Genomic DNA, 25,814 nt, shown 5'->3' on the forward strand with positions numbered 1-25,814 from the left:
CGGACGAAAATTAATTCGTTCAAATGGTTTCGGCTCACGACTCAAGTTCTCAGCGACCACCGAGGCTATCGCAGCCGTTCCAAAACTGAAGAGATTCCGGTGCGGTCAGTTCTTCTGCACGAGCGTTTGCGCTCAACTAAGACTAGTACTTGAGCGCAGCAAAAAACCATTTGAAGCTGATGAATGGAAATCCTAACTAGCAATTTCCTTCTTCTCGCCTATCTAACCATCGTTTAGCCTTTCAGATTAGATCCGATCAATGAAATAATGACGTCGTCGAGTAGACTTAATCAAAGTAACAATAAATCGTGGTCAACGTTGTGTCACATCATGTTTTCTAATGGTTGAGTATAAATAAAGGTGTTAGTAGTAGCAATTACACACACCGTTTTTCATAATATCAATTTTCGATTTATCGACAATAATAGCGCAACGCGAATTTTAATCGGAACTCGACTGTAAAATCACCTTCGAAATGACTATATCTACTTATAATAATAGAAAAATTAATCTTGAGATGGTGTTGCTGCAACGCTTTAGAAATCTTTTTTTTTGCAGGAGGAAATTTGCGCAAGGTAATGCTGGTAATTAGGACTCTGTCCTTAAGGTATGGATTTTGATGCTATTGGAACGAGAATGCTAAATTATTCAAATAGCTTCGTTAATATAATTCAGTTTGGGTCGTAATAATGTATAAATCCAAAGTCCCAGCTATCTCTCGACTCGAAATCGAAAGCCGAAGCGGAACTACGATAATGCGATTTGATGGCCGAAAAAAAGGGAGACCATCAAAGACTTTTCAATTGTTTCAATGTCTCTCGACTGCTTTCGGTTGGTCCTCTTTATTTTTCTCTCATTTTTTGTTTTTTTTTTGTTTTTTTGTATCTCTGCGGTCGCGTTACCAAAGTGTGTCAAAATCATACGTGCGCGACGGCCGTTGTGCAACAAAACCGAAGGAATAATGATCTGCGGAGACAAAAACTGGATTGAAAATTAGATTTTAATTTCCTTGAAACCAAATAAAACATGCCGCTTTTTAACGGCGTATGTTTGCTAAGATTTATTAAGATTTTTCTCGTGTGTTACGTAAACCAAATTGGCCATAGCTCATAGAATGCGTCGGTCGATTTGCGAGCGCGAACACCGTACATGATTTTTTTACTTTTAGTTTACTTAAAAAATTTTTATCGGTTTGATGTTACGGAAATTATGCGGACTTTGCTGAAGCATTTGACTATGCAGCCGGCCAATCAAGTGTTGCGATTCTTTGTTCTACTTCGAGTTCCATAGAAGTAGCATTGGAAGACGTTGTTGAAAGCCTTAAAGCAAAGGTTCGTTGGCGACGCAGTTGTGATTATTGATAACACCCATAAAAGCGAGGAGAATTTAGGTGGACTTTTTTTAGAGCCGAGAAAGATGTCGGAGCCGCTACAAATCAACTGGCTCGGAATAAGGATTCTACTAGATTCTCCTTATTCAAAAAGAACCCTGCGTGCAATTTCCTGCACGAAGTACAAAATTTGCGAGATATTTCTAATTTACTATTTGCTTAAACCTCATTTATATCTCGGCAGTTCTGGCTTGAACCATCATGTTTAGGCCGTACGTTATATTCTACTGACGCACACTAAAAAGCAACCAGAGGAGCTTACTTCGGATCCACCATTTTATCCAGAAAGATTTGAGATCAAAGAAATTATAATGTACTTGTTCATTCATAACCCATCATAGACGTAAAAACCAACGCCATGGTCACTAATTTAAGGTCATTAGTTTCATCTACTAATACGAATTGACTAGAAAAACCAAAACAATCCTCTATTAGGTAATAAATTGGAACATAATGATTAGGTTGAATTTTAATTACTCTTGTGATTTGAATTTCATTTAATCGCCAAATTTTGTTTACTATGATAACAATAGAATGCTTTTTAAAGTAATTTATGTATCCCAATCAAGGCCATAGATGGAAATCATACATAAATTAAACAATGGAAAAAGACACAGGCCAAAATTTCAAACATTGAGTTTTCTGTTATGGATAATTAGTTTCCACCTTTAATGGAAAAGCCAATTACCATTACATTTTTCAATAATTGCAATTTCGTCATGACATTTAATTCCAGTAAAAACATTCAAATTGCCAATGAAATTGCCTATCATCCTTGGTTCATATGTATAGCAAAATCTTATTAAGACAGGCATCATGGGAAGGAAATTATTAACGGATGAGGGTAATAATAAGGTAACAGTTTACCTGTAAACGGGATCTAGATCGGCTAATAAGGGTTCGTAATTAAAGGTTTTTATTAATATTCCTAAAACTTGATTTCTAGCCTGCTTTCCGATATTCTCCTATAAATAAAGTTTGGATTATTGGATCAATATCCAATAGGTAACGTCGCCATAGATTTTTAAGTATTATTTCTCAGAATTCAATTATTAACAATATTCATAAGCCTTCACCTTGAACGTTGCCGTCTAGTCCAAAAACTCGTTCTTGCTTTTGGCAAAAGAATTATTATGTGGGTAATCTACAGTTCTATCTATAAATCACTGCTGCATTCACTTTGCTGGATTATAATATTGTGTTATATATCTACCCGTGACGTTCGATCTGTGTATTATGTCTCGGTACTAGCAATGAATAGAAAGAAGTCAATTGAGTTGCATTTTGTGGCGTAAATTCTAAATAAGGCGAAGCCGGTATTGATGAAGTCGAAGAGGCTCGCTCTAGAAGAATTGGAGCTCGCTACGCTGTGACAAATCTAGCAGAATATCAAGCGCCTATAGAACTTTTCTGAGGTAATAAGGAAAACTAAATTCTGTCTCCGTTAATATCCAAGACACTACGAAGGACGGGGTAAAGTAAAAATCATGCAAAAAAAGGAGAAAAAGAGCGAATAAGGTCTTGAAACACTTCGTATTAAACTTTCAAGAAACGAAAGGAAAGCTGACTTTCGTGGAGACGAAAGATTTGAAAAATAATTGATGGAATAAAGAGATTTTAAAACGTACAAAAACATTAAAATTAAATGAGTTTTTTTTTATAAAATCGTAGTAAACGTGTGAAAAATGCAAGCAAACCATACATTAATTATACTTTGAATGCGAGGAAAATAATATAGAAAAATTATGCAAAGTTCTAGGTGATTTTCTTTGTTGTGGCGCATTAAATACGAGACATGATTTGAAAAAAAGGCAAAAATCACAAAAATCACTGGGATTTTCTTTCTACTACATAACATTATTATGTGATAAAAAAGATTTGACAAAAAACTGACTTTCGTGCCAAAAAATAATTCCCCACAAATGATGATAGAATAACACCAAAAGATCGTTAAAAATTAGTGATAATTTCCTGTAACCAAAAAGTTCAGTCAAACAGCATCAATAATAAAAGATATAATAAAATGGCAGGTAGTTAATTGAAACTAGCGATGTTTCTTCCACAAACCCGCGAGATAACATGGATAATCACAAAGAACAATGAATGATGGAGAATGGCGCAATGAAGAATCACCGATAACGATATTAAAATTATAGTTAAAAATCATCATTTTTGCAAGGGGGTGTGGTACTCCAACGCACGTTCCAATTGGGATAAATAAACACATAGAAACAAATTTATGTTTTCGATTCTATGTCGACTCTTTCCAGAAAGCAACAAATGGCCCAAATAATCTAGCGTCACCCCCTTATTTTCAGATGCACTGATATTCTCTAGCAACTAACTCTTTCCGAAAAATATTTCTAGAATTCGATAAGTTTTTTATTTTGAACCGTGAATAAACGATGAATGGAGGACAATTTATGTTTAAAGGTGACTTAATAAGTAAAAATCCCATCTAGAAACCTTAAATTGTCACTATTTACTTCGATCGCTAAAATACGAAACTCCATAATTGGAGCTCATCACTGAACACGCACAGGACTCATCGAATCCCGAAATTTTAAGTTGCAACTCTAACTATACTTTTACATTTTCCGACAAAATAACACAGCGACAAGGAGTTACAAAGCAAACTTGAACAGTTCGGTAGCAGATGGCGGCATTAGTCTTGTGCGCGCTAATTTCCTTTACTCGTTTAGTAATAATAATTGTAAATATATCTGCTCATATCTCATGTGCATATGTATCTCTCGCACAAAATAGTTTCTGTCCTTATTTATGGGAATAATTTAATTCAATTTTTGGTTCACAAAATGCACCATTTTCACCCTCCTTCACGAGCATTCCTCAGAATAATTTTAAAGTATTTTAGGGCCGGTCACAATTCTCACCACCCTGTATGTAAATGCACTAGGCCATATTTCAGGTTTAAACCCTGATTTTCTACTCCCCCTCCCCGTCTTTTTTCTTTTCCTAAGACAATGTTCAGGGTTCGCTGCAAGGTGCATTGACCTTTTATAACAACAATTGCCATAGAAAAAAAAACAGAATAGAACACGGAATGGCAGATGGATGGAAATAAAAAAAGTGGCAAAGGGAAAAAACTAAGGCAAGACACACTTACTTACATATGCACTCTTTAATGTAAGTTTTATTCAATTCTTGATTGAAATTATCAGATGCCAGTGGGTTTTCTGAAGTTTGAATGACTTGCTTTTAATTGTTTATAGCTCGGTTTACATCCATGAATTGCTTTTTTTGGCTTTTGGTGAATTTGATGGATATAATCAGATGATGTTTCTTTAATTTTAGTTTCTCTCTTTGTGCTTTTAATAAATGTTAAGTTCATTTCAATGCGCTTATACGCATATGTACATTATTTTTTAGTTTGTTTATTCGCCCATCATTTGAAGTATTTTCCAAAGGAATTTTTGATGATGAAAAGAGTATACGGGGGGTCCCAAACAAGCGACTTCTACTACAACAGGTGTGTGACATCTAGGAGGCCTGAAAAAATCCCTGGAATTTCATTCGACTTGCCGCTTTCAATGACGGAAAAATGCCAAACTTCGTGGAATTTACTCCAACGGTTCGGTCACGATTCATAATTTTCCAAAATCACAATTTTCACTTCCTTACTAATATTTTAAAATTCCACGTACACATCATCTTAAATACCGCATAATCCTAATTGCACTGACTTTATTTAGGACACCCCGTATGTCAATGCCAGTGGGGGCCTTATTAGCTCACAGTCGTTCCTGTTCCTCTCCTTCTCCATAATTGCTTACGTGAATTCTCATAACTTGCTTTTGAACCTGTATAAGCTAAACCGAAACTACAGCCAGTGTGCGGTAAATTACTAGTTTCCGCGCTCGTTAGGTAAATAACTATTTTCACCTCCACTAAAGAAAAAAACTAAATATACTTTCACAAATTTCTTAAGTTTGTGAATCGTGGGCTGCAAATGGAAACATAAAAGACCACATTAGAAGTTCCAGCGATTCACATGATCTGAACGAATCTGTGACTTGACAGACAACGTGTTAATGAGAAATATCAAGGGGAAAATATTTGCGGAGAGTCTATAAATCCGATAAAATTTTTGGTGGTCAGCGGGTTCGTGTTGAATCAGGCGGAAATTTAAAATGTTATAACCGATACCTTGGTTTAAGGTGTAAACTGTTCCTTTTTTATGCATATTGAGAAGTCTTTTTTCTGCTTATTTGGGCTCAAGATGAAAAATTTTACATAGCTACGCGTAGAGGATCAAATGGACTTTGCCAAGTTTGTATGGGATCCGGGGAAATTCTCTATATAAAAAAACAGAAATCTGAACGTTTGCGCCAGCCCTGACCTCGCTTTTCCCTCGGAAACTCATGCATCCGAATGTCACCCCCACCTCAAACCTCATTAATCAAACATTCCCTCCCTATAAATAACACAAATACGCATCGATAAAACAAACAAATTAGCTACGCACTTACCTTTTCCTCATGAAAGTTTTCCCCGACACTCAGCGGCGTGGGTGGGGTGGTCGGAGTGGCCCCCCGATCGGTCCCATCGTCTCCCCGAATTCCGCCGCCGCCGCCACCACCACCGCCCCCCTCCAACGACCTTGAACTTTCTCGCAGGTTTTCCAAATGAGCCTTATATTCCCGGTATTTGAGATCGCTAAGGTCGGGATTCCTGTCTGGCCCGTATCCCAAACTGTTCAAATTTCTGTCCAGACCGTTCAGGTTCCCTCGGTCCCCCAGGGGTCTTTCGTTGTTGTTTTGATGGTGGGTAAGGTTAAGGTTGCGATCCAGACTCTGGGTCAAGGACCGCTCCAGATTGAGCCTCTCCAGATTCAGGCTGTGATCCAGGTTCATGCGTTGGTCATGGTGCATGGATCTCTCATTCAGTATCCTTTCCAAGTTCCGTTCTTGTTGCATTCGCTCTTGCAAGAGGCGATCAGCTGAGTTTAGACTGAGGTTGAGCTCCAGGCCGTTGTTTAGGGGTTGATGTTGGTGATTGTAGTTCCTGTCGAGTCTGTCGCCCGTTCTGTGATAGTCTTGGTGGTGGAGGTTAAGGCGGAGGTCCACATTGCGGTCTCCGGCAAGGCGGTCCCCCAAGCTACGAAGGGTGTCTATGGACCTTTGAAGGTAATTCGTGTTGTTTTCCAAGAGCATTGCGGAAGGAGGCTGGTGGAAATCCAATCCTCCCGTCCGATAATCCAGTCTCGACTCCAGGGTTGAGTGTTAAAGTCACACTTGCATTAATCGCGTATAAAATTTTAATAACAGTTCTCTAGGTTTGTAAAAATAGTCATATGTAAAAATTGTTTTAATCAAAAAAGGACCCGTTGTCAGTCGAAAGTTTCCCAAAAAATCACAATCAAATATCACTCTCCGTGGGGGTTTAAGGTACAAAGTTGTTTTCTATGTAGCGAAACTACGAAATTGAACGGAAACGTGCAGCGTTCTCGAAACCAAAACAAAATACTACGTTCAGAGTTGCGGCAAGTGAACGCAGCTAAAAAACGAACGCGTCTAGCGAGGGCAAAAACTACACTAAACATACTAAAACATTACAAAAAGCCGCCGCTTTCTGAATTGAGTCGACGGCAGCATCCAGTGAGCGCCGGCACACCGAGGGGTATCGGTGGGGGTAATTTGTGCGTCGAACCCGGTGGTGGGGGTAGGCCGGTCGGTCTGAAATTACGTAACGACGTAATGTTCGAACAAGTGAAGATCGTCTGCCGACGCACCGGAGGGTTGGGGAGGGGGTTCGGGCGGCGCGGCGTCTCGGCATACGCGTTTCGAAGTGCGTGTGCCGTGTCGTTGTTGATGGCTCCTTGAACGGCGACGAGACGTTTTTTTTGCGTTCCCGAGCGGACGAGAGGGCGATTTATCGCAAAAAACGCCAAATTTCATTCATGGGGACCTCAGATTGGCACGCGGATACGTTTTTTTCTTTGTGTCCGCACGGAGGGACAGCTGAATTACGTCTCGGGGAGATGAGTCGTGTTTCATTCAGTTTGGTAAAATAAATTTCCAATATGGTACTGGGCGTCACGAAATTCCGGGTCACTCGGGGCTTCGATAGCGTGTTCTCGATGGATTTAGGGGGGTATTGGCAAAGCGGTAATAGATCGATGAAAACTGAGTACATTGTCGGGTTCGACCTTCCAGAGAAAATTTATGGCATCACTATTTCACGGCTACCTTAATTCGAATGTGATATGCAGGGCATTCTTCAAAATCTTTCATTTAAACATGGCGCCTTATATCGGTCATTATAGGAGATAGAACAGAAGTTCAAATAGGAATTTTTCAGAAAGTTTTACATGCAATCACTGGAGTACTTCAATTTTTTTCTATCCATGGCGGATTTTAAGTTCCTATACAATTTCATTTCTCTAAAAGAGACACCCTATATATTATGATATTTGAATTGATCGTAATGTAAACAACTTTAAAAAAAGCGAATACACTTTTTTTATCATTTCAATTTGTTTCACTATTTTTTAAAACTTATTATGGCTAAACAACGGACCGGTAAGAGGGCGATTTATCGCAAAACAAATTCAAATTTCATTCATGGGAATCGCAGATTGGCACGTCGATACGGTTTTTCGTGTCCACATGGGAGGACAGTGGAAACATGTTTTAAGGAATTCAGTCGTATTTTATTTAGTTTAAAATACTCCGTTTTAGATGTCCAAAACTAAACAATTGCTAAGATATGCACAGGGTGTACAATTTAACATTTTTCAAAGCTTTTATTCACAGAAATTTCAATATTGGAAGTATATTATTCTTTAGAATCTCCACAATTACGGTTCACTGCTGTTACAACTTGAAGGGTGGCACTCTTTCGAGATTCAGGATTTTTTTTACTACTAGAAATTTTCGCACACCATTGACGTACCGTTTCTTTAGCTAAATTTGAACTATTCAGGAATTTTCGTTCGTTGCATTATTTACGCATTTGTTACCGTTATCTGGTTATTGGCAAAAGCATTAGACCAACCGCTCGTTTGACCAAAATTTCGGTACTACAAATACCTTTTATGGTCCAAAAGGTCATTTATGGTCATTGCCAGGGAACCACTTTAAAACGTTTATTCAGATTCACCATAACGAGACTTAAAAAGCGTACACAAAAATGTAGAACAATAAAACTTTGAAATTTTTTGGAAATTACCGATTTATTATTATTATTTTATTACATTTAATAGTATTTGAAATACATTTTTTCTTGTATAAATAATTAGTTTTACATTAAAACATGTTCAGAGGAATTACGGAAGAGAGTTTTATTAATTGTCTTACATCTGTTCACTCAAAAAACCATAATTCAAAAATGGACATGCTTTTTAAGTTATTTTACGTACCTTTTTTTATTAAAAAAAAAATCTTTTTACAGATATGGTATTCCCATATCAAAATTTTAAAGGCGCGATTAAGCAGTTTTGTAAAAAAAAATAGGCACATGTATTGTAAAAATGTACTTACCCCCTCCCTTTATATTTGGTTTATTTTTAAAAATCTCTTCCACAGAATTATGCCGAATTTAATTCTGTTGCTGGCGTACTTCATAACTTCAAAAACTTTATGTTGATAATAAACAGCGCTTTATGATACTGTTTTGCGGTCATAAACTGATTCATTATAGTTTTAGTGCAATAAAGCAGATGAATTTATAATTGTTGCAAAATAAAATTCAGCAGGTTAGTTCCAGTAGATTTGATACATACTTATACATGGTGTTCCACGAACATAGGTTACTATCGATATTTTAAAAACTATGCCTAGGAAAAAGTTGAGATTTAGGTAACATATTAAAATTGATTAAAAACATTTTCATGAAAATACCACTTTCGGTTATATTGGAAATAAATGTCGATTCGGTTATTTTTAATGGAACACCCTATATATTATATCTGCAGAACATTTGGAACCTTTATAAGCATAACGTTCGGAATATAAACGTTCCGATTTTCGTGATATTTAGAATTTTCTCCAAAAATAACAGTCGCAGTCATTAAAGTGCTTTTTAACAATTCGCAAATGGTTAAGAATTTTGCAATTAAATTTAGCGCTTTTGTCCAAATTCTTCTGCCGTTGTATCAATCAGTTAAAAAATGCTTTTTTATACAGGGTGTTTAAAAGGATAGCAGAAAATTATCATTCAAAAATAGTAAAAAACTGTCAATTTTTTAAATAGGAGTTCCCTAGTTTTTCAACAAATACGTATTTAACATTAAAAATAGGTACCACATTAATTTCAGTCAAGCAGCCTATACCTAAACCTAACAGTTTTCATTTTATTTAAGAAAAAACACTTTTCAATGTTCAGTAGTTTACTTTAAATATGACGGCACCCGTAAATTATTTTACTTTATTTTAGTTATTGCCTCAATATGTTTATTATTTATGGCGTATGTAAGAAAGTTTTATCCAAAACATGTCATACATTTGGTACTCGATATCCAGAAAAAAGGAAGATATCACGAGAAATCCTCAAATTCGTAATAGATAATTTTTAGTAATAATATTAAAACAGAGTTTAAACTGTCAATAATAAAAAACTGTCACTTTAATAATTATAAAATTTAGGTATAGGACTTTATACATAAAAAATGTTTATAATGTTCTTCAGAATCCAATTTTGATATAATATATAGGGTGTTCCAGTTAAAAAAGGCGAGTGGAAACTCATTTCCGATATAACCGGGAGTGGCATTTTCGTGAAAATATTTACAATCAATAAATTACCTCGATTTTAATGTGATACCCAAATTAAAACTTTCTCCTAGTTATAATTTTTAAGACGCGGCTAAAGGCTCATATTCGTGGAAAATCCTGTATACAAACTGAAAATGATGAAACGTTAAATGACTGTCAACGATCTTCATAGAAAATACAACCTCCCTCATTTGAAGTGCGGAAACGCAGCACTGAAAGCACTTTTGATCGCTAGGGAGGAAAGAACTGTTATTAAGTATATCCCTCTTTCCGAATCATAAATACACGATAGTTATTTCTGTTTGAAAACAAAGAGAGCGACTTTTACTCTCTGGAATGTTTATGCGTTTCGCTGCGCATCGAGTCCCAAATTATTGGCGGGAGTAAAATTAGGATTTTCTTCGAATGATGGTCGAATAGCTATTTTTCCATGTCTCGAATAAACACATGACAAGTCCTATTAATCCTTACGGAGACGCAGAGAGTATCGAGTGTAACTTACAATTTGGTTGCATTGGTTCTTAGGATGCTCTCCATTAGTAATAAACGCTGAATATCCCAAGACACTAAATATTTCTACGGAATAGGTCCAATAAAATACTCACATGTATAACAGCCGCTAGAGTATATAGTAGGCCGTAAATGTCAAGTTTCACGAGGTCATGAATTTTGATGCGAAGACTTTAAAAGAGTTTGTTGTTAGTTTGGTCCAAAATAAATTACGTGTAAATCAATGAAGCCCCAGGAGTAACCCCGGGGACGAGAAAACCCTTGGAAAATCAGTATAATTTGATCCACTTGTGAGTAAAGGTGAACAACAATAGCTTGTTATAACGAAAGTATTTAAAGATGATTTTTAGTTAATTAATAGAGAGTGCGAATATTTAGCAATGGACAAAGTATCGTATTGTACTCGCGCATAACGAGCATTACTCCCACAGGAAAACTTCTCCATTGGGAACGATGGCCTTCATTATAAGTTCGCCAAATAACATGCTGTTGTCTCTTTCATCATCATCCAAAGTTCGTTCCTTCACACTCGCGTGCACTATTTTTCAACAAGATACCAAACTAATTATTCTAAAGGTTTCGTACGCTTATTCTATAATTATAGATTTCTGTATAACGACCTTCTCCAGTCTCGTGGTGCTTTCATTTCGTCTTAAAATGTATAGTTTACCTTTAAATTTAAGACAGACTAATAATATTCTGACATGCAAAGGAATTCTTCAAAATGACCAGGGCATTAGCGGTCATTTTCCACATCCGTTTCATTAAGAGCATCATAATGACGACTCGCCGTGTGTGTATTTATTTAACAACCGTCAGGGGTTCATTATTAGAAGAAACAATCTCCCATCCATCTCAAGTGTCCTAGGACAAACACGTTTTATTGGTACGGTCAGAAAAACGCACATGGCACGAGCCAAAAAAAAAATCGTTACAAAAAATACGTTAAAAACTAACCCACCGGGCTCCCCATAGAGAGGTTGTGACATAACGGAAAAAAGTCCATTTCAATGGGAACTGATTACCTCCCAAAAAAGCCCTCTTTTGACCCCTGGTCACCGGCCTCAGAATGTGACCGGGCCGCATTTTATGCAAGGTGGTTCACGTTTAAATTCGCATAAAAACACCCATTCAGTACCCGCTAAGACCTTTTTTTATTATTTTGATTCAGATGCCCCTATTCAAAATCTGACCAAATAGCCAGCGGACCGGCACAAATCCCGCACTCTATCCCGTAAATACATGCCCAATACATCGTTGGACGACCCATATTTAAATAAGGGGAATCCGTACCATGCCGGAGTTTCCGTGAAGGGTCCACTAGACCATTTGGGCTGAAAAAGGACCGAGATACAGGTATTCGTCCATTTGCATATCTTCGTGAGAAAAAAAAGACCGAACGTGATATGTGAGGCTCCGTCATCCGTCAGATGCTGAGTATAAAGCTCCCGAAATAATTATTCCAGAATTCCTCTAATCGTTTGCCATTTCTCGCATTTAAATAAAAAATCGATTAGAGAGGTTTCGTAGGCCCTTATTAGGGTCGTTTTTTAGATGCTGAGTGATTTGTCAAAATTAGTTTTGTACCAGACGAGATAATTTGACGCGTCAAAAATTCCTCGTGATTTTTATGCTACCAAGAGAGCCATTGTGCCACTCAGAGAAAAATTGAATTTTTTAAATATGGAAAATTAATGAGGTGCTTAATGGAAATTTTATGTGTGAAAAACTATAAGGAATCGTTTGCGTGCGGTATGTATGGATTACGGATCACTCACGTGTGGGCGAAGAATTCATCGAGTAGGAAGGATGAATAGAGCTAATTGTAAGAGAAAATTGAGGTCATACAGGCATAAAACCTGGACTAATTTCACTCTCTCGGGGGCCAAACCTAGAAACTGGTGTTTGATTAAGATTATTGCGAAGAGCTTTTCGCAGGTCATTTTAGGTCAAATCGATAGTCAGGGTAAGTACTACATTTTTTTAAATTAGAGCTTTGATAGGGTGCGCTTCTACTCACGATATTCAGTTACGTAGTTCGAAATCCTGGGCCTCTGGAGGTTTATCCATAGTGAACCAAATGTCCCGCGTGAATACGTTAAAAATTAAAGCAAATATTTTTCATGAAAATACTGGAACACTTTGAATACTGTTTTTAGTTGTAGATTTTTTGACGTAACAGACATGTATACAGGATTATCCATGTAGTCGATAAATGTACTTTTTAATTCTTTTCTTATGGATCCGCATGTATACTATGATGTTTTTGAGTTTTTTGACAAATTCTGAATCTATTTCTCCTAATATATCCATGTCTAAATTCAACAGCTATTAAAAGATTTGCGAAATATGACAGTCAAAGTGGACTGCGAGATCGCTTGATCTTGCGCCTATGCACTTTTTTTAATTCGGTTATCTGAAACATACCTTGTATTTAAATAAGTCTAACAATATAGAAGAGTTAAAAAATACAATAAAAAATTACTCAAGAAGCTCAACAAATGCGTCCTCAAATGATAAGAAAAGTTTTTGAGGAATTTGAATTGTGGATTGTTCAGTCGGGAAGTCCACGTGGAACAGTTCTAATATTATTTCTATTTTTCTATTTTTTTCGAAATCTACTGAATTTAGAAATGGATATGTACATGAAATATGCGCAAAATTTCTCAAAGAATACAAAAACACGCACAATATACATGGAGATCCATAAGTAAAAAATTAAAAAGTAGATTTATCTACTGAGAGATCATTTAAATTTCACATCTAAACAATTGTGAAGTTCGTTAAAGAAAAGAAAGTACGTCGATTATCGTTTGTGTATATTTGATTATCTAACTAACCCACATAATTTGCTAATTTTTCATGCCGAAATGCTTCTCCCGGAGACATTTAGCCAATCATTATTTATTGTTTTGACTATTTACCATTCGGCCTTTGCATTTTTTCGTTTTCCTTTCTCCTTTACTCTATTAATTTTATCCGTTTTACAAAAAATCGGTCTTTTTTAAGACCACAGTATAGTTTGTGTTTAAACTCGGTTGTACGTGCTGCAAAATAGTGTTCATGAACAAGTAGAAAAAAGTTATGATCGAAGCCAATTTCCACAATGGACATCAAATTTATGGAGAATGGGTTGATGAAGTTCAATCTTGTTTTCAAGAATTTCGTGAAAAATTCCCTGAAGTTGCAGCAAATGAACTGAACTTCACAGATATACTGGAGTGTGTCGTAAATTTATTCCGTTAAACCGGAAGCATTTAGAAAAAGTCAGGCAGCACTAAAAGAAACGCACTCTGGACACTGTAGAAAATGTAGGACAGATAATGCATGAAAGCCCGAATACTTTCTTGAGGACATTGTCACAGCAGATCAATTTACCTTATGGTTCCTGTCACAAAACTCTCAAAAAGGTCCTAAATTCGTTTCCTTACAAAATGCAAGTGTTCCATGAACTTCAGCCTTTAGATTGTGAAACGAAGATAACATATTGCGCTGGTCCAATGAAAAAATGAATAATCTTTTGGATCTATCATTTTCTAATGACGAAGCCAGGGTTCATTTGTCAGGATATGTGAACTTTCAAAATATGCGAATGTGGAGAGTAAATAATCCTCACACATTTCAAGAATCTCCATTGCATCCGCAAAAAATTGGAGTTGAGGTTTCTGTCTCCAGAAGACGTTTAATTGGACCAATTTTCTTCAACGAGAGTGTTACAACAGGTCATTATGAAAACCTGTTGGACGCATTCATTAAGCAACTATATCTTGTTGAATAACAACAGGGTTATTTCCAAGATGGTGGTACAACAGCGCATAGGGCTCGTACCACCTTAGATCATCTAAGAGAATATTATGTCAATCGTTGAATAAATTCACATACAGAGCGTATCTACCCACCTCGGTTCCTAGACCTTAGGTCGCTGGATTAATTCTTGTTCCCAACATTAAAAAATAATATTTTTAGACAATCAGTACATATAATCGAAGATCCTAAGGAACGGATCAAAGCAGAGCGTGCAAGTGTCACCCCCAGAAGTTCTTGGCGATGTTTTCAACAGTATGAAGTCTCGGGTAAATTTGTGAATTCAAGTGAATGGACAACATTTTTGGTAATCATTGTGAATTTTTCAAACAGTTAGGCTTTTTTCATTAAAATGTGTTGTTAAAAAATAGCTTTAATGTGAAATTGAAATCTTGAAAATTAAAAGTAAATAAAGCAACATAACCTTACTTGGCTCCTTTATCAAAAAACGTTATCTTCAACGTCATTTTGCGGCTTATGATCAAGCTACGACCTACTTTTTATCTTCTATTTCTCTTGTGTAAAATCTCACAGCTGGCTAGATATGAACTTTAAATGATCTCACTGTATTACATGGGTAACCCTGTATACATGTCTGTTACGTCAAAAAATGCACAACTAAAAACAATACTTAACGTGTTTCAGCATTTTCATGAAAAATACTTCCTTAAATTTTTAACGAATTTAAGCAGGACTTGTGGTCGTCTATGTGATATAAGAAAATACATAAACTTTCAGTTTTTTAAGAGAAAACGTTCTATATAAAACCCGGTGGAGTATTTAGGCATTTTGACCTTGAGATAATTTCGAAGAATCTAAATTATTTAGGTGTTTTGTAAAAAATCAGGTCTGTATTTAAAAAAAATCATTTTTGGCGATGGCAAAAAAATGAAATCGAAGAGAAAAAAGGATTGGCCTCAGTAAGTACATCTCAAAACATTTATTAAATTTCGTCGTGGAGACTTTCTGGAATCGCCAGATTAAGACTTAAAAAAAACATTTTGACTTCTTCCCAAAAAAATTCACTCAGGTTAAGTTTCGGTTGTTACAGTTCGGGTCCCTTCCAGTTTAACGGAAAATTCAGTTAAAGGAAACTCTGTTCACGTCAGGTTTATAACAAAATTAAGTCAAGGAACTGCTGGTTTCCTTTAGAACTCCTGGAAACTACATTTGTTCTATGGCATCATCTTGTATGTTATTGAATGTTATGAACCTGCCAGCCGCAAGCAACAATAAATTCCTTAACACGTTTTGCTACAACTACTTTATCGCTTTGGAAGTAATTTGAGCCTTCACGATTTAAAGCGTTTCAACCTATGTTCAGAACGCTAAAACTTAATTTGTTCACCGTGTATAGTATTCAACTTTTTGAACTTGCTACTTCCTACAACTATTCCTAAACTCTTCTCTATTATTTCTAAGTGACAACGAGAACAAGAGTAACGTAAAAACTGAAAATTGCAAATCTCAAGAGAGAAAATAATTCCTGAAATTTTGGCGATTCTTGAAAGATGACTGATCTCAAGGAAACCATATGACGGATCTTGTAAAAAATGTAAAATTGATGTATTTCCCAGGTTTAAGGGCGGACGAGAGATCAGGAAAAACAGATAGGCGTCCCCGAACAATAAATTGAATTTTTCGTTTTTCGAAACGCTGTGGAACCGACCAGAATCAAAATGGTCGTTTTTGAACAAGTACGGAAAGTGAAACTTACCCGCGCGCGATTGCGTTGTTTCCCAAGTAGTTGAATGAGGGAAACACATTTTCCGCACGAAGTAGAAATAATATTTTTTTCTATTACTGCGAATAATGAGAAAGTTTCTCGTTTTTAATTGAACATATCTTTTCAAATAATTACACAAATTTTAGAGTGTATTAAAAAACTTTCACGAAATACAGTACGGTGGCAAACAAATATTATATTTCACTCGCAAAAGAGTGAGGGAAAGTGCCAACTAACCACGGCAGTAGAAAGAAGAGTTTTCTCAAATACGTAAAATGTGCATATTTTTTTGACTCAAGAAATGAGCGATTTGAATCTGAGGATTCCATGGAAGAGAAAGAGACCGGAGTAGTCAATGTGGGATTCAGGAAGTTCGATCGTCCCTCAAATAGTGCAAAAATGCTGCGGCAAAATTTAGGTCGTGTTTTGCTTCTTTCACTAAATTATTCTGAATCTTGGAGTGACAAGATGGAGGATAAAGATAGAATATTGAACCGAACTTCCCGTGATTGCAGAAACTAGAGGTTCACACGAATCGCATTGGCCAAGATCTGAAAGTCCAAGGACGAAATAACACTCCTCTCAGTCAATTACTCTTCTTGAATAAATATTTCTGGGCATTTAAGTCAAACCAGCCCCAGCTGAATTCATTGAGCCGAACGAGTACAGCTTGGCTCGCGACTGGTGAATGGTTCTGGTGGTACTGGTGGATGGATCTCCATTATTTTTTCCATTACCAAACACAATCTTGTCTGCGTTTTTACGCAATTCAGTTCAAGAAGCAAAACAAGTTCAACACGCGGCGTCGTCGAAAGTGTCTTGAAAAACCGCAGGTTCATTGAAGTAGGTTTTTTCCGATTTATTGTTCTTGGCCTTGTTGGGTTCCGTCGAGGTTCGTTTTCTTCATCGGCAGCAGGCTTTTTTGCGGCCGATTTGTTGCACCACTATTGCAAGTAGTATCTAAACCGCAAAATATAATATTCCACGCTTATTATTATGTGACTTTTTTTGCGCAACATTCGATTGACGTTTGAATGGGACTTTTAATAAATATTTTATGGTCCAACAATTATTATTTACGCGGAAATTTCGTTAAGATCTCTTATTCATCAACAGGCCTTAAACAGTCTTATTTGTGATTGGCATCAATCATTACAAACTAGCAGCTATTTTCCTAAAAAAAAACTCGAATTTCCGACACTCATTTCTACTTTTTCCTCATACATAACTATGTTTTTTTAACAATTATACGCGTTTAATTGCGGTCAGGTCGTAATTAAAATTAATGATCTTCATAGATGATTTCCCCACCAGTAATTATTCTTATATGACAGTCTTTTGCAATTTTCCAATTTGATTCCTCATAAATGACGTAGCATGCGCAGTACTACCGTACCATGAGAAAAGCAATCGTTGAGAGGGACATTTTCTGACTCCTCAAATGATTATACAGTGACTGGCAGAAAGTACGGGTCGTATCAGATTTTTTTTAAATTTAAATTTATCAGAAAATTAAATTTTTAGTAAAACTTGGTGTATTCCTATAAACTCAAAACGCAATTTACAAAATTTGTATATTTCACTTCGTACGGGGGAGATTCGAAAATTATGAGAGTGGCTAACGAGCAAAGTAGCGTTATTTTTATTTTTAGAGGAAACGTGTATTATGAAAAATTGTTTAGAATTAAAAGATAAACTCAACAATAAAGATTAAATTTTTGATTCTATAAAACACTTTTTCTAATTTTTTATGTTTGCCCCGTATAGAAAATAAAACAAATTTACTTAATATGCCAGTTCCTTTTCAGAGAGGATTAATTAAAAATACAAATAATATTATATGTATTATTTGTATTTTTTAATGAATAAACTTTTATCAAGAATATATTTTTTTTAATTCTACCTGGTGGGCACTTTCTGCCGGTTACTGTATATAGGATGCTACATTTTAAGTGGGACATGGCAAAACCCGAGTTAGGAGACATTAAAATATGACGATTATACCCAATATAACTTATATCAATGTTGCGTGTTCCAAAATTACAGGGTGTTAAAAGTTGAAATGTTATTTTAGAATTTCTTAATGACTTTTTGCGTTTTCACAGCATCAACGTCAATATTGATATACTTAAGTTACGTAAGTTGCCAACTAAGAATTTTGATCTGATTTTTACGTAACTTGTATAAGGCGGTAGTTACAACCTAAAACTTTAGTATATATAATTGGTTATATTTTTTTACGAGTGCAACCAAACTAAAACTCAATTCAATATAACGAGAGCGTCCATTTTCACAAAAAATTTTTTTTTTAAACGGCACGAACTAACTTATGGGTAAAAACCTCGTAAACAAAGGAAGATATCGGGTTTAAATGAGAATACCTTTTTTTGAGAAAAAATAGACACTCTTTCCTTATATTGAATAGAATGTGACCTTAGTTCCACTCATAAAAAATATATGACCAAATATACCGTAGCGAAGGGTCGTAACTAGTGCCCTGTAGGAGCTACTTAAAAATTAAATCAAAATTTTTATTTGACACTTTACAAAACCTAAGTATACCAATTTTGGTGTCGATGCTAAGAAAACACAAAAAGTTATTAAGGAATGTAAAAATAAAATTTCGACTTTCAACACCCTCTAATTCTGAAACACCCAATATTGGTGTAAGGTACATTTGGTCCAATAGTTATACTTTGGTGTCCCCTATCTCGGTTTAGGCCATGTCACATACCCAGAGAATTACCCTGTATAAACACATACTGCTAGTCCACCTCCAACGAAACTAAACACGTTTTTGTTTTATTTACAGCTATTTGGGCACTATTTTACCTCCTAAAAGTACCTTAAAATTGCGCAATAAAGCGGCTCTAGGAACCTTAAAGTCGTACGACCCTTGTAAACTCCTGCCCGACCGTAACAATAAACCATCAGCTAAACAAGGGCTATAAAAGAAAGGTCTCTTCAACCCTTTCCGTATTTTGAAAATTGCCCAATATTACTTAAACGGCCAGAGACGCACGGAAGTGCTGTTAGGTCTTTTTGTGGGTAAATGAAACGGTACTCAGGGACAATTTTTTTTGTAAACTCCTCGTAAAGTAATAAAACTATTTTCTCTCAGTATATAAATCCCTGGACAATGGTGACGCAAATCCGGAGTAACTTAATGGAGATCAAATTGAACTAATCCGCCGACTATACTTTGGCGGGATTATAGGCAAGCGGAAGAGGGTCGTTAAAGGCACCTTTTGGACAAAAACATTAGAATTCGTGGAATGAGGCAGTTAAAATCATCAAAATTTTAAACAAAATTCAAGTAGAGTTCCCACGTCGCTAATGGCGGAACGGAGTTGTAAAATTACCTTTTCCATAGAAGCAACGCGCCCCATTAAATAAGCAATCAGAATTTACGAAAAAGGTAACCTGAAACTAATCTAAAGTCGGAGTCCCACGGGACAACTGTTGGAATTGATTTACTTAACGTCATCCTGGCAATTCATCGAACAAAGCAACGACCGAAAAAGATAAGTTGGAGTGAACCTAAAGTCGACTTCCCACGAGGCGATTTGACGGGCCTACTTTGAATACTCAGAATCTATGTTGTAATTCTCCAATTTACCCTCAACAAAATCGTATAAATCGACGTATCAGTCCCGTCACCCAACAATTCTGAAAGATCACAGATGTTAATCTGCTCCAAACATCCAAAACAAAAATCGTATCAAGTTACTATTAGAAACCCACTATGACATCCTAATAATGTTTGAAAATATGTCTGGCCACAATAATATAGATCAGCCGATAATCTCTCCCTTCCCAACCACCCCTTTAGTTGTAATCGGAAAAGTAACACCTGTAATCTCGCACAATGGCTCCATTTTTCAAAGTACCAATAAGTGGTCCATTTTACCCATTGATCGACCTTTCTTCAGATTGATCTGCTTTGCGACCTCAATCGCACGAGCATAAATTTCCTCTTTTTATGATGCAGAGACATTTTGTCACCCCAAGCACCCGAAAGGGGTGCGAAGAATAGATTTGTCAATATTACGGTGCCGTTAATATTGAAAACCGATAAATATTTTGAATTGGTAAACGATCTTAAATGCCGCATATTTTAAAAGGGTCGTATTTTATCCGGCTAATGGATCGCAATTTTGATGATCTAGTTAGCATCTTTTCCTCCCTTTGTCGATACGCATTGAAGTGTGCCGTAAGATCAGTGGGAAAGGTGGTTTGCATATGATATTGTGTCACTGATGGATCACTCTATCAAAACCTATGCAAATCTTGCTTGCGGTTGAGCATTTTTCGATTTTTCTCACACTTCTTAACATGCCGTTGAACCGTCACAATTTAAAATAGGCTGTGTCGTGTTAAAAACGCTTTCGCGGTTTTGATGTTGTAATTTCTCGCGTGCTAAATCCTGGAATGGAATGACCAGAGGTCACGAAAACGATAAAGTTTCATTTAGTCCTACCGATAAACAAATCACTAAATTTATAAATTCCTTTCATGGACTTTTTGTCGTTAATTTGGACTTGGTAAGGGGTTGCGCGTCTCCTGTGCGATTGAACGACTCAAAGTTCGGTGTGGAACGATTATTTGAATATGGGCCCCCCCACCGCAATCTTTACACTCGGGAGATTTTTCTCCTCGTCGATCACCTTAAGCGTCTTCGCCGAAGATTCTTAGCACCAAAAGCAATTAAAAAGGCCCCATAAACTGAACCAAATATCTAATCTCGCAGGATCTTTTATAACATGCCTCTTTTTGTCCGGCAGCTATAAATATATCGAAAGTCAAACCGCTCTAACGGTACCAAAATCGCTCGAACCCAATGCAAGTTAGCCGGTCTTTTTCTTAATACCTATTTAACCCATTTTTTTGTGCAATCTCTCTTTTCTGACAAACATAAAATGTACCGTAACACAGTTGACCGAGACTGACACACAATCAAAATTACGTATATTTATTGGCTTCTTTAGACGAACAGATTTTGTTGCGTTTAGATCAGACAAAGGAAGGTAAATACCCGAAACCCAGGTAGCTAAGTGAAATAGACAGAAGTTCCAAAACGAAGAATTTTCGAGAATATAAGGACAAAATATCAAGATTTTTTTTTTCTCTGCGTAAATATGTTAATCTCATTCAAATGGCAACACCGCGACGCGCTTTTGTTGACAGTTTGGCAAGGGACAGCTGTCACTGCTTTTACGTTTGGCACAATCCTGGGTGAACGTTGCCAGATCGCTTTAAATAGACCTAAAGCGTCAGTCCAAATCTTCTTTGAAGAGTGATAGGAGTACGAAATTAAGCGATGAGCTTAGGCTTGTTTGCACTTGCTCTGTTTACACTCTTTACTAGACGAGAAGAGTCTTGAAAAAATATAAATCTCGCCCATTTAGAATTCGTATCACCCAGGTTTGAAATATTTCCCGGTAGAGACATTTCAAACAATGGAGACGTACGTTGGCCGGCACGTTCACGAGATCTCTCCGCCGTTGGACTATTATCTATGGGGAACTATGAGAGAGCTCATTTATAAATCTGTACCCCCCGCTATTAATGATAGAAATTTTGATATAAATGTACGTAAATACATTTTAATAATTAAAAATAATTGATTCTTCTATGAAATCGAAGAACATAAAGGTAAAATGCTGAATTACGTAACACAAACACCAAAAAAAAAAAATCGTCTTTTATTGATTTAAATTTTTCTTAACCTTTTTTCAGTTCCTCCTTTATCAAACTCAATTTCAATTCGTTTCGCTCAATTTTCCACGAAAACATTCTGCCTATTTACAAACCAAAACAATTTTTCAACGGGGGTCTGGGGATGATTCTGAAAAATTTTTTTAGGGGCAATTGGCAGCGTTCCCCATCGCCATATTCCTCAATACAAAGCTCGACGTTCTCTTAAAGCTCCTACTTCACCGTAATCCAAACAATGCTTCATTGTATCCGAACAAAAATTAAGAATGAAATTGAAAAACGCAGTCCGAAATCCAAAGATCGGAATCTGTTTTTTATTCATTAATATTTACACCCTCTCGTCAATTTCTCGAGTGCGAGAGGGCGATAATAATATAGGTCTCAAGGACACGCCGCACAGCCCTAATTTCTGTCTCTTTTCCTCCTCGCTTTTGTTCGTAAATCGGTCTCTTTTCCACCTGCTGCCCTACACCACCTACGATTTAGGCCCTCGGCGTTTTCTCACAGTCTGGACTGGCAACGACCCAGATGCTCAAATCCTCATAAATTCCAACTTGAAAAATTAACCCCAGCAGGGTGGATCGATGGTCCCGGTGGATGTTTACTATTTTTACGAGTGTTTTGGGGGCATGGAATGCATCGGATGAATGAAGATTTTTCACTGCGCCCTTTTACAAAATCGCATATGAAAGAGCATTTAGTGGATAATTCAGTCTAAGATTTTTTTCTTTCACATTTCCTAACGAGATTAGCCCTAATGGTCAGTTTTCGTCTCTAGAAGGCGAGCATAATGACAATAAAAAATGACAGCTGGCTCCCAAGGGATGGACACTGATACGTCCGCTCATGACCACATGAGGAGTCATTAAAACTAGAATTTTAATTAACTAGGAGATTTTTTATTGGGGGTGCTGCACGTCTAGGCAAAGTCGTCTTATAGGTATCGTCTCATTAAATGAGATTAAGGCGACTCGTTTTTCTCACTTTCAAGCACATGCCCGCTTGAATCGGTTATTAATTTTTTCCTCGGGCCCGCAGCGGGAAGCGAAGAGGGAAAATTGAAGTCAACTTACATTACAAGTTTGGAAAAAAAGAAAAAATGATTTGCGGAGGCGAATGACAGGGCCAAAAGCGAATCGATACCAAATAATACGAAGTAAACAGGCGAGCGAGCAACGCGGAATTTGCTTCAGATGCGGCAGTCTTGGTTGTTATATTTATAAAGAATATGAACAATCAATATCAAAAGGGCCTGTGACGCCCTATCCCACCCTGATATTTTTTGGGGCTCCAGACGGCGGGACAACAGTCGATAAAGCCAGCGATTTTACAAACAAACAAGACCGGAGAAATTTCTAAACCTCTCAATACATTTAGTAATTTTAACCGTCACCACCCCAAAGCGTAATACTCCATTTTCCGTTTTTGGTACCTGATCTCCCCGAAATCAATTCGCGTGCTTCGCACCCCCAAAAACCCCTTCATTATACCGGGCCACGCGAAAGTCAAAACGCACGATAGTTAACAAAACCAATACAAAGCGTTGATCTCCAAATATAGATCGCTCTCAAATAAACGACCCTTTCCTATAGCTCATTTTCCACCCTTTTAGCATCTACCCTTTCGGTATTGTGTCGAAAAGACTAGACTCGTTGCCGGCGAATGTATCGAAATTAGGGTGGATGTTATAATTATTGTCGATAAATCGATTGGGATTTTGTCGATAGCTCGCATTAAATGTAAGAGAATAATAGAAATGCAAATGGATAGATCTGGGATTTGGGTACTTAAAAAGATGATTCTTGACTTTTATTAGTCGTTCATATAGGTAAAAATTTTATGTACAGGGTATTTGAAAGCTCATGATTTCATTTTTAATGCGCGATTAATCATCTAAAGAGAATTGTGGATTTTTAAAACATCTATTGTCAAGATGTGATAAAGAGGAACCCAATCCGGGGATAAAATAATAAAAAATTTGGTGACGACGATTAATCGAAAAAAATCTGAAAAATCTCAAATTCAAAAAATTCAGTGAAATCCCGTCAAGTGCAGAAAAATTACCTAAAATGACTCGAATACAGTAGATACAAGATTGGCTCAAACTAAGGCAATTCAATGAGATCATGTCATTGGTAGACAAATTACTGATGAGCGGCCCCAATAAGAAAGGAACAACCGACCAAAAAAAGGCCCGAAAAAGTGCCAATAGCAGCCATTTAATTAAATCCTGATAAAGGCAAAAAGTTGACCTCAAGGACAGCCTAATAAGGCGGAAATAACTAATCAAAAAGAGTCGAAAATGAATTTGTCGTAGAGACAGAGAAGCTATTAAATAGTGACCACAATCTGGGGACAAGCCCTAGTCAAAAAATGCTTTGAAAAAGTTCCAAATGTCATTTTCGGAGAAAAATTATTAAAAGACATCTCACAAAGGATCTGCAAAATAGTCTAAATTCAATAAAATATCAGCAACAAACTGCCTAAAAATGACCCCAATCCGGAAACCACAGCTAATCAACAAACTAAAAAATCTAAAAAGTGTGAAAGTTGTGGTTGTTCGAGGACCCCAATTTGGGATTACTTACCTAAATATGAACCTAAAAGCGGATCGTCGAGCCTTTTTTAATGTTATTTTATTATCATTCTATTTTTTACATTTCGCAATCAAAATGTGAGTTTTATCGCACTGTTATGACCTCAAAACCGTATCGAAATAAAGTTCTTTTGAAACCATTTTTTGAAGTGTGCCCTTTGATCTTGGCAGCATTTATTGCCAAATTAAATATCTGAAATTTCCTGTTTGTAAACCGTGAAAATGGGCAATATTGCATCTGATTTAAATTGATGATGACATTATTCCCGTGAACGTGGAAGAACTGTGTTACCGATATAAACTGATGTTCGCATCACAAGGCTCCTCAGTCTGGAAAAATGCTATTGAGAGCACATCCAGTAAATCTTTGTTTAATATTTATTACAAAATATGAAAATTTTACTGCCAGATTTCCCAATTTTACTTGATCGCGTGTGCTGATTTGAATTTGCCCGGGAAGTTTGAAAGTTGATTTTCGAGTAGTGAAGTGTTTCAAAGGAACTTTATTAGAGTTTAACGTAATAAAAGCCCGGAGAACTTGGAAATGGAAGAAGTTAGGAATAATTTTGTTTTTCGCACGTAAAAACACCCTTAGCTGAATAAATCGATTTTCAATGCAGTCAATACAGAAACGTGGATATCTATGAACTTGTCTTCAGCTGTCCATCAGGGAACTACGAAGTCGAGCTCGGTCAATTTATTCTTAATTGGTCATTTGCTATTACAGGCAACCTACTTATTTACGTAAAACAAAAACTCTTCAACCTACGCAAGGGTCTGTTTTTTACACATGGAACTGGTTCAATATACTCATTTAACAAAAGTAAAGGTCAAGTATGAAACTAAATTTCCCCAAGTGCTACAAAAACGCCTTTTTTGCTGAAATCCCCAAAAAAAACAGCTAATGGCAAATAAAGCATCATTTTTTAAGCCGTTTTTAATGCTTTAAGATAGGTCATAGTGGTTATTTTACGAGCTTTGTAAAAAGCTTTAGCGAGTGACTACTAATCCTCAACTAATTAAAATGCACAGTAAGGGCAAACTACAAATTAGGAGTCTACTTCTTCCGTTGATAGCATCCTCCAGCGTCTATCAGCTGTTGCCTTTTTTTCCTTACCTTTTTCCAAACGCCATCAATGTCATTATACCCGTAATAAAGCACAAAAAACTGACCACTTAAACCCTTTCGACATGAGAAAGTGACCGTAAAAAACATGGGAAAAAATGTCGGAAAAAATCTAGGCCAGCCTGATGACTTCAGTCGCCACCTGTATTTACCTGGGGTTATTTGAATAATTTCACTTTCGGTAAGATAATGATTTATTTTCGAGTCGC

The 25,814-nt window shown here is 36.5% G+C and overlaps 1 protein-coding gene across 7 annotated transcripts in view; it reads right to left on the reverse strand.

Moving 5' to 3' along the window:
• The window catches only part of LOC136344827 (zinc finger protein rotund-like), a 131,932-nt gene that overhangs the window by 19,923 nt on the left and 86,195 nt on the right, over positions 1-25,814 (reverse strand). The window contains exon 1 of one of the 7 annotated variants that reach the window (XM_066292651.1): positions 5,881-7,016. The exons of the other annotated variants lie outside the window; for them this stretch is intronic. Within the exon in view, the coding sequence (XP_066148748.1) occupies positions 5,881-6,564 (684 nt within the window). The 5' untranslated portion in view covers positions 6,565-7,016. Of the gene's footprint in view, positions 1-5,880; positions 7,017-25,814 lie in introns of those variants that run through there. 7 annotated transcript variants of the gene reach the window in all.

The sequence above is a fragment of the Euwallacea fornicatus genome, chromosome 18 (assembly GCF_040115645.1).
Source record: "Euwallacea fornicatus isolate EFF26 chromosome 18, ASM4011564v1, whole genome shotgun sequence".
In the NCBI taxonomy this organism is placed as follows: domain Eukaryota; kingdom Metazoa; phylum Arthropoda; class Insecta; order Coleoptera; family Curculionidae; genus Euwallacea; species Euwallacea fornicatus.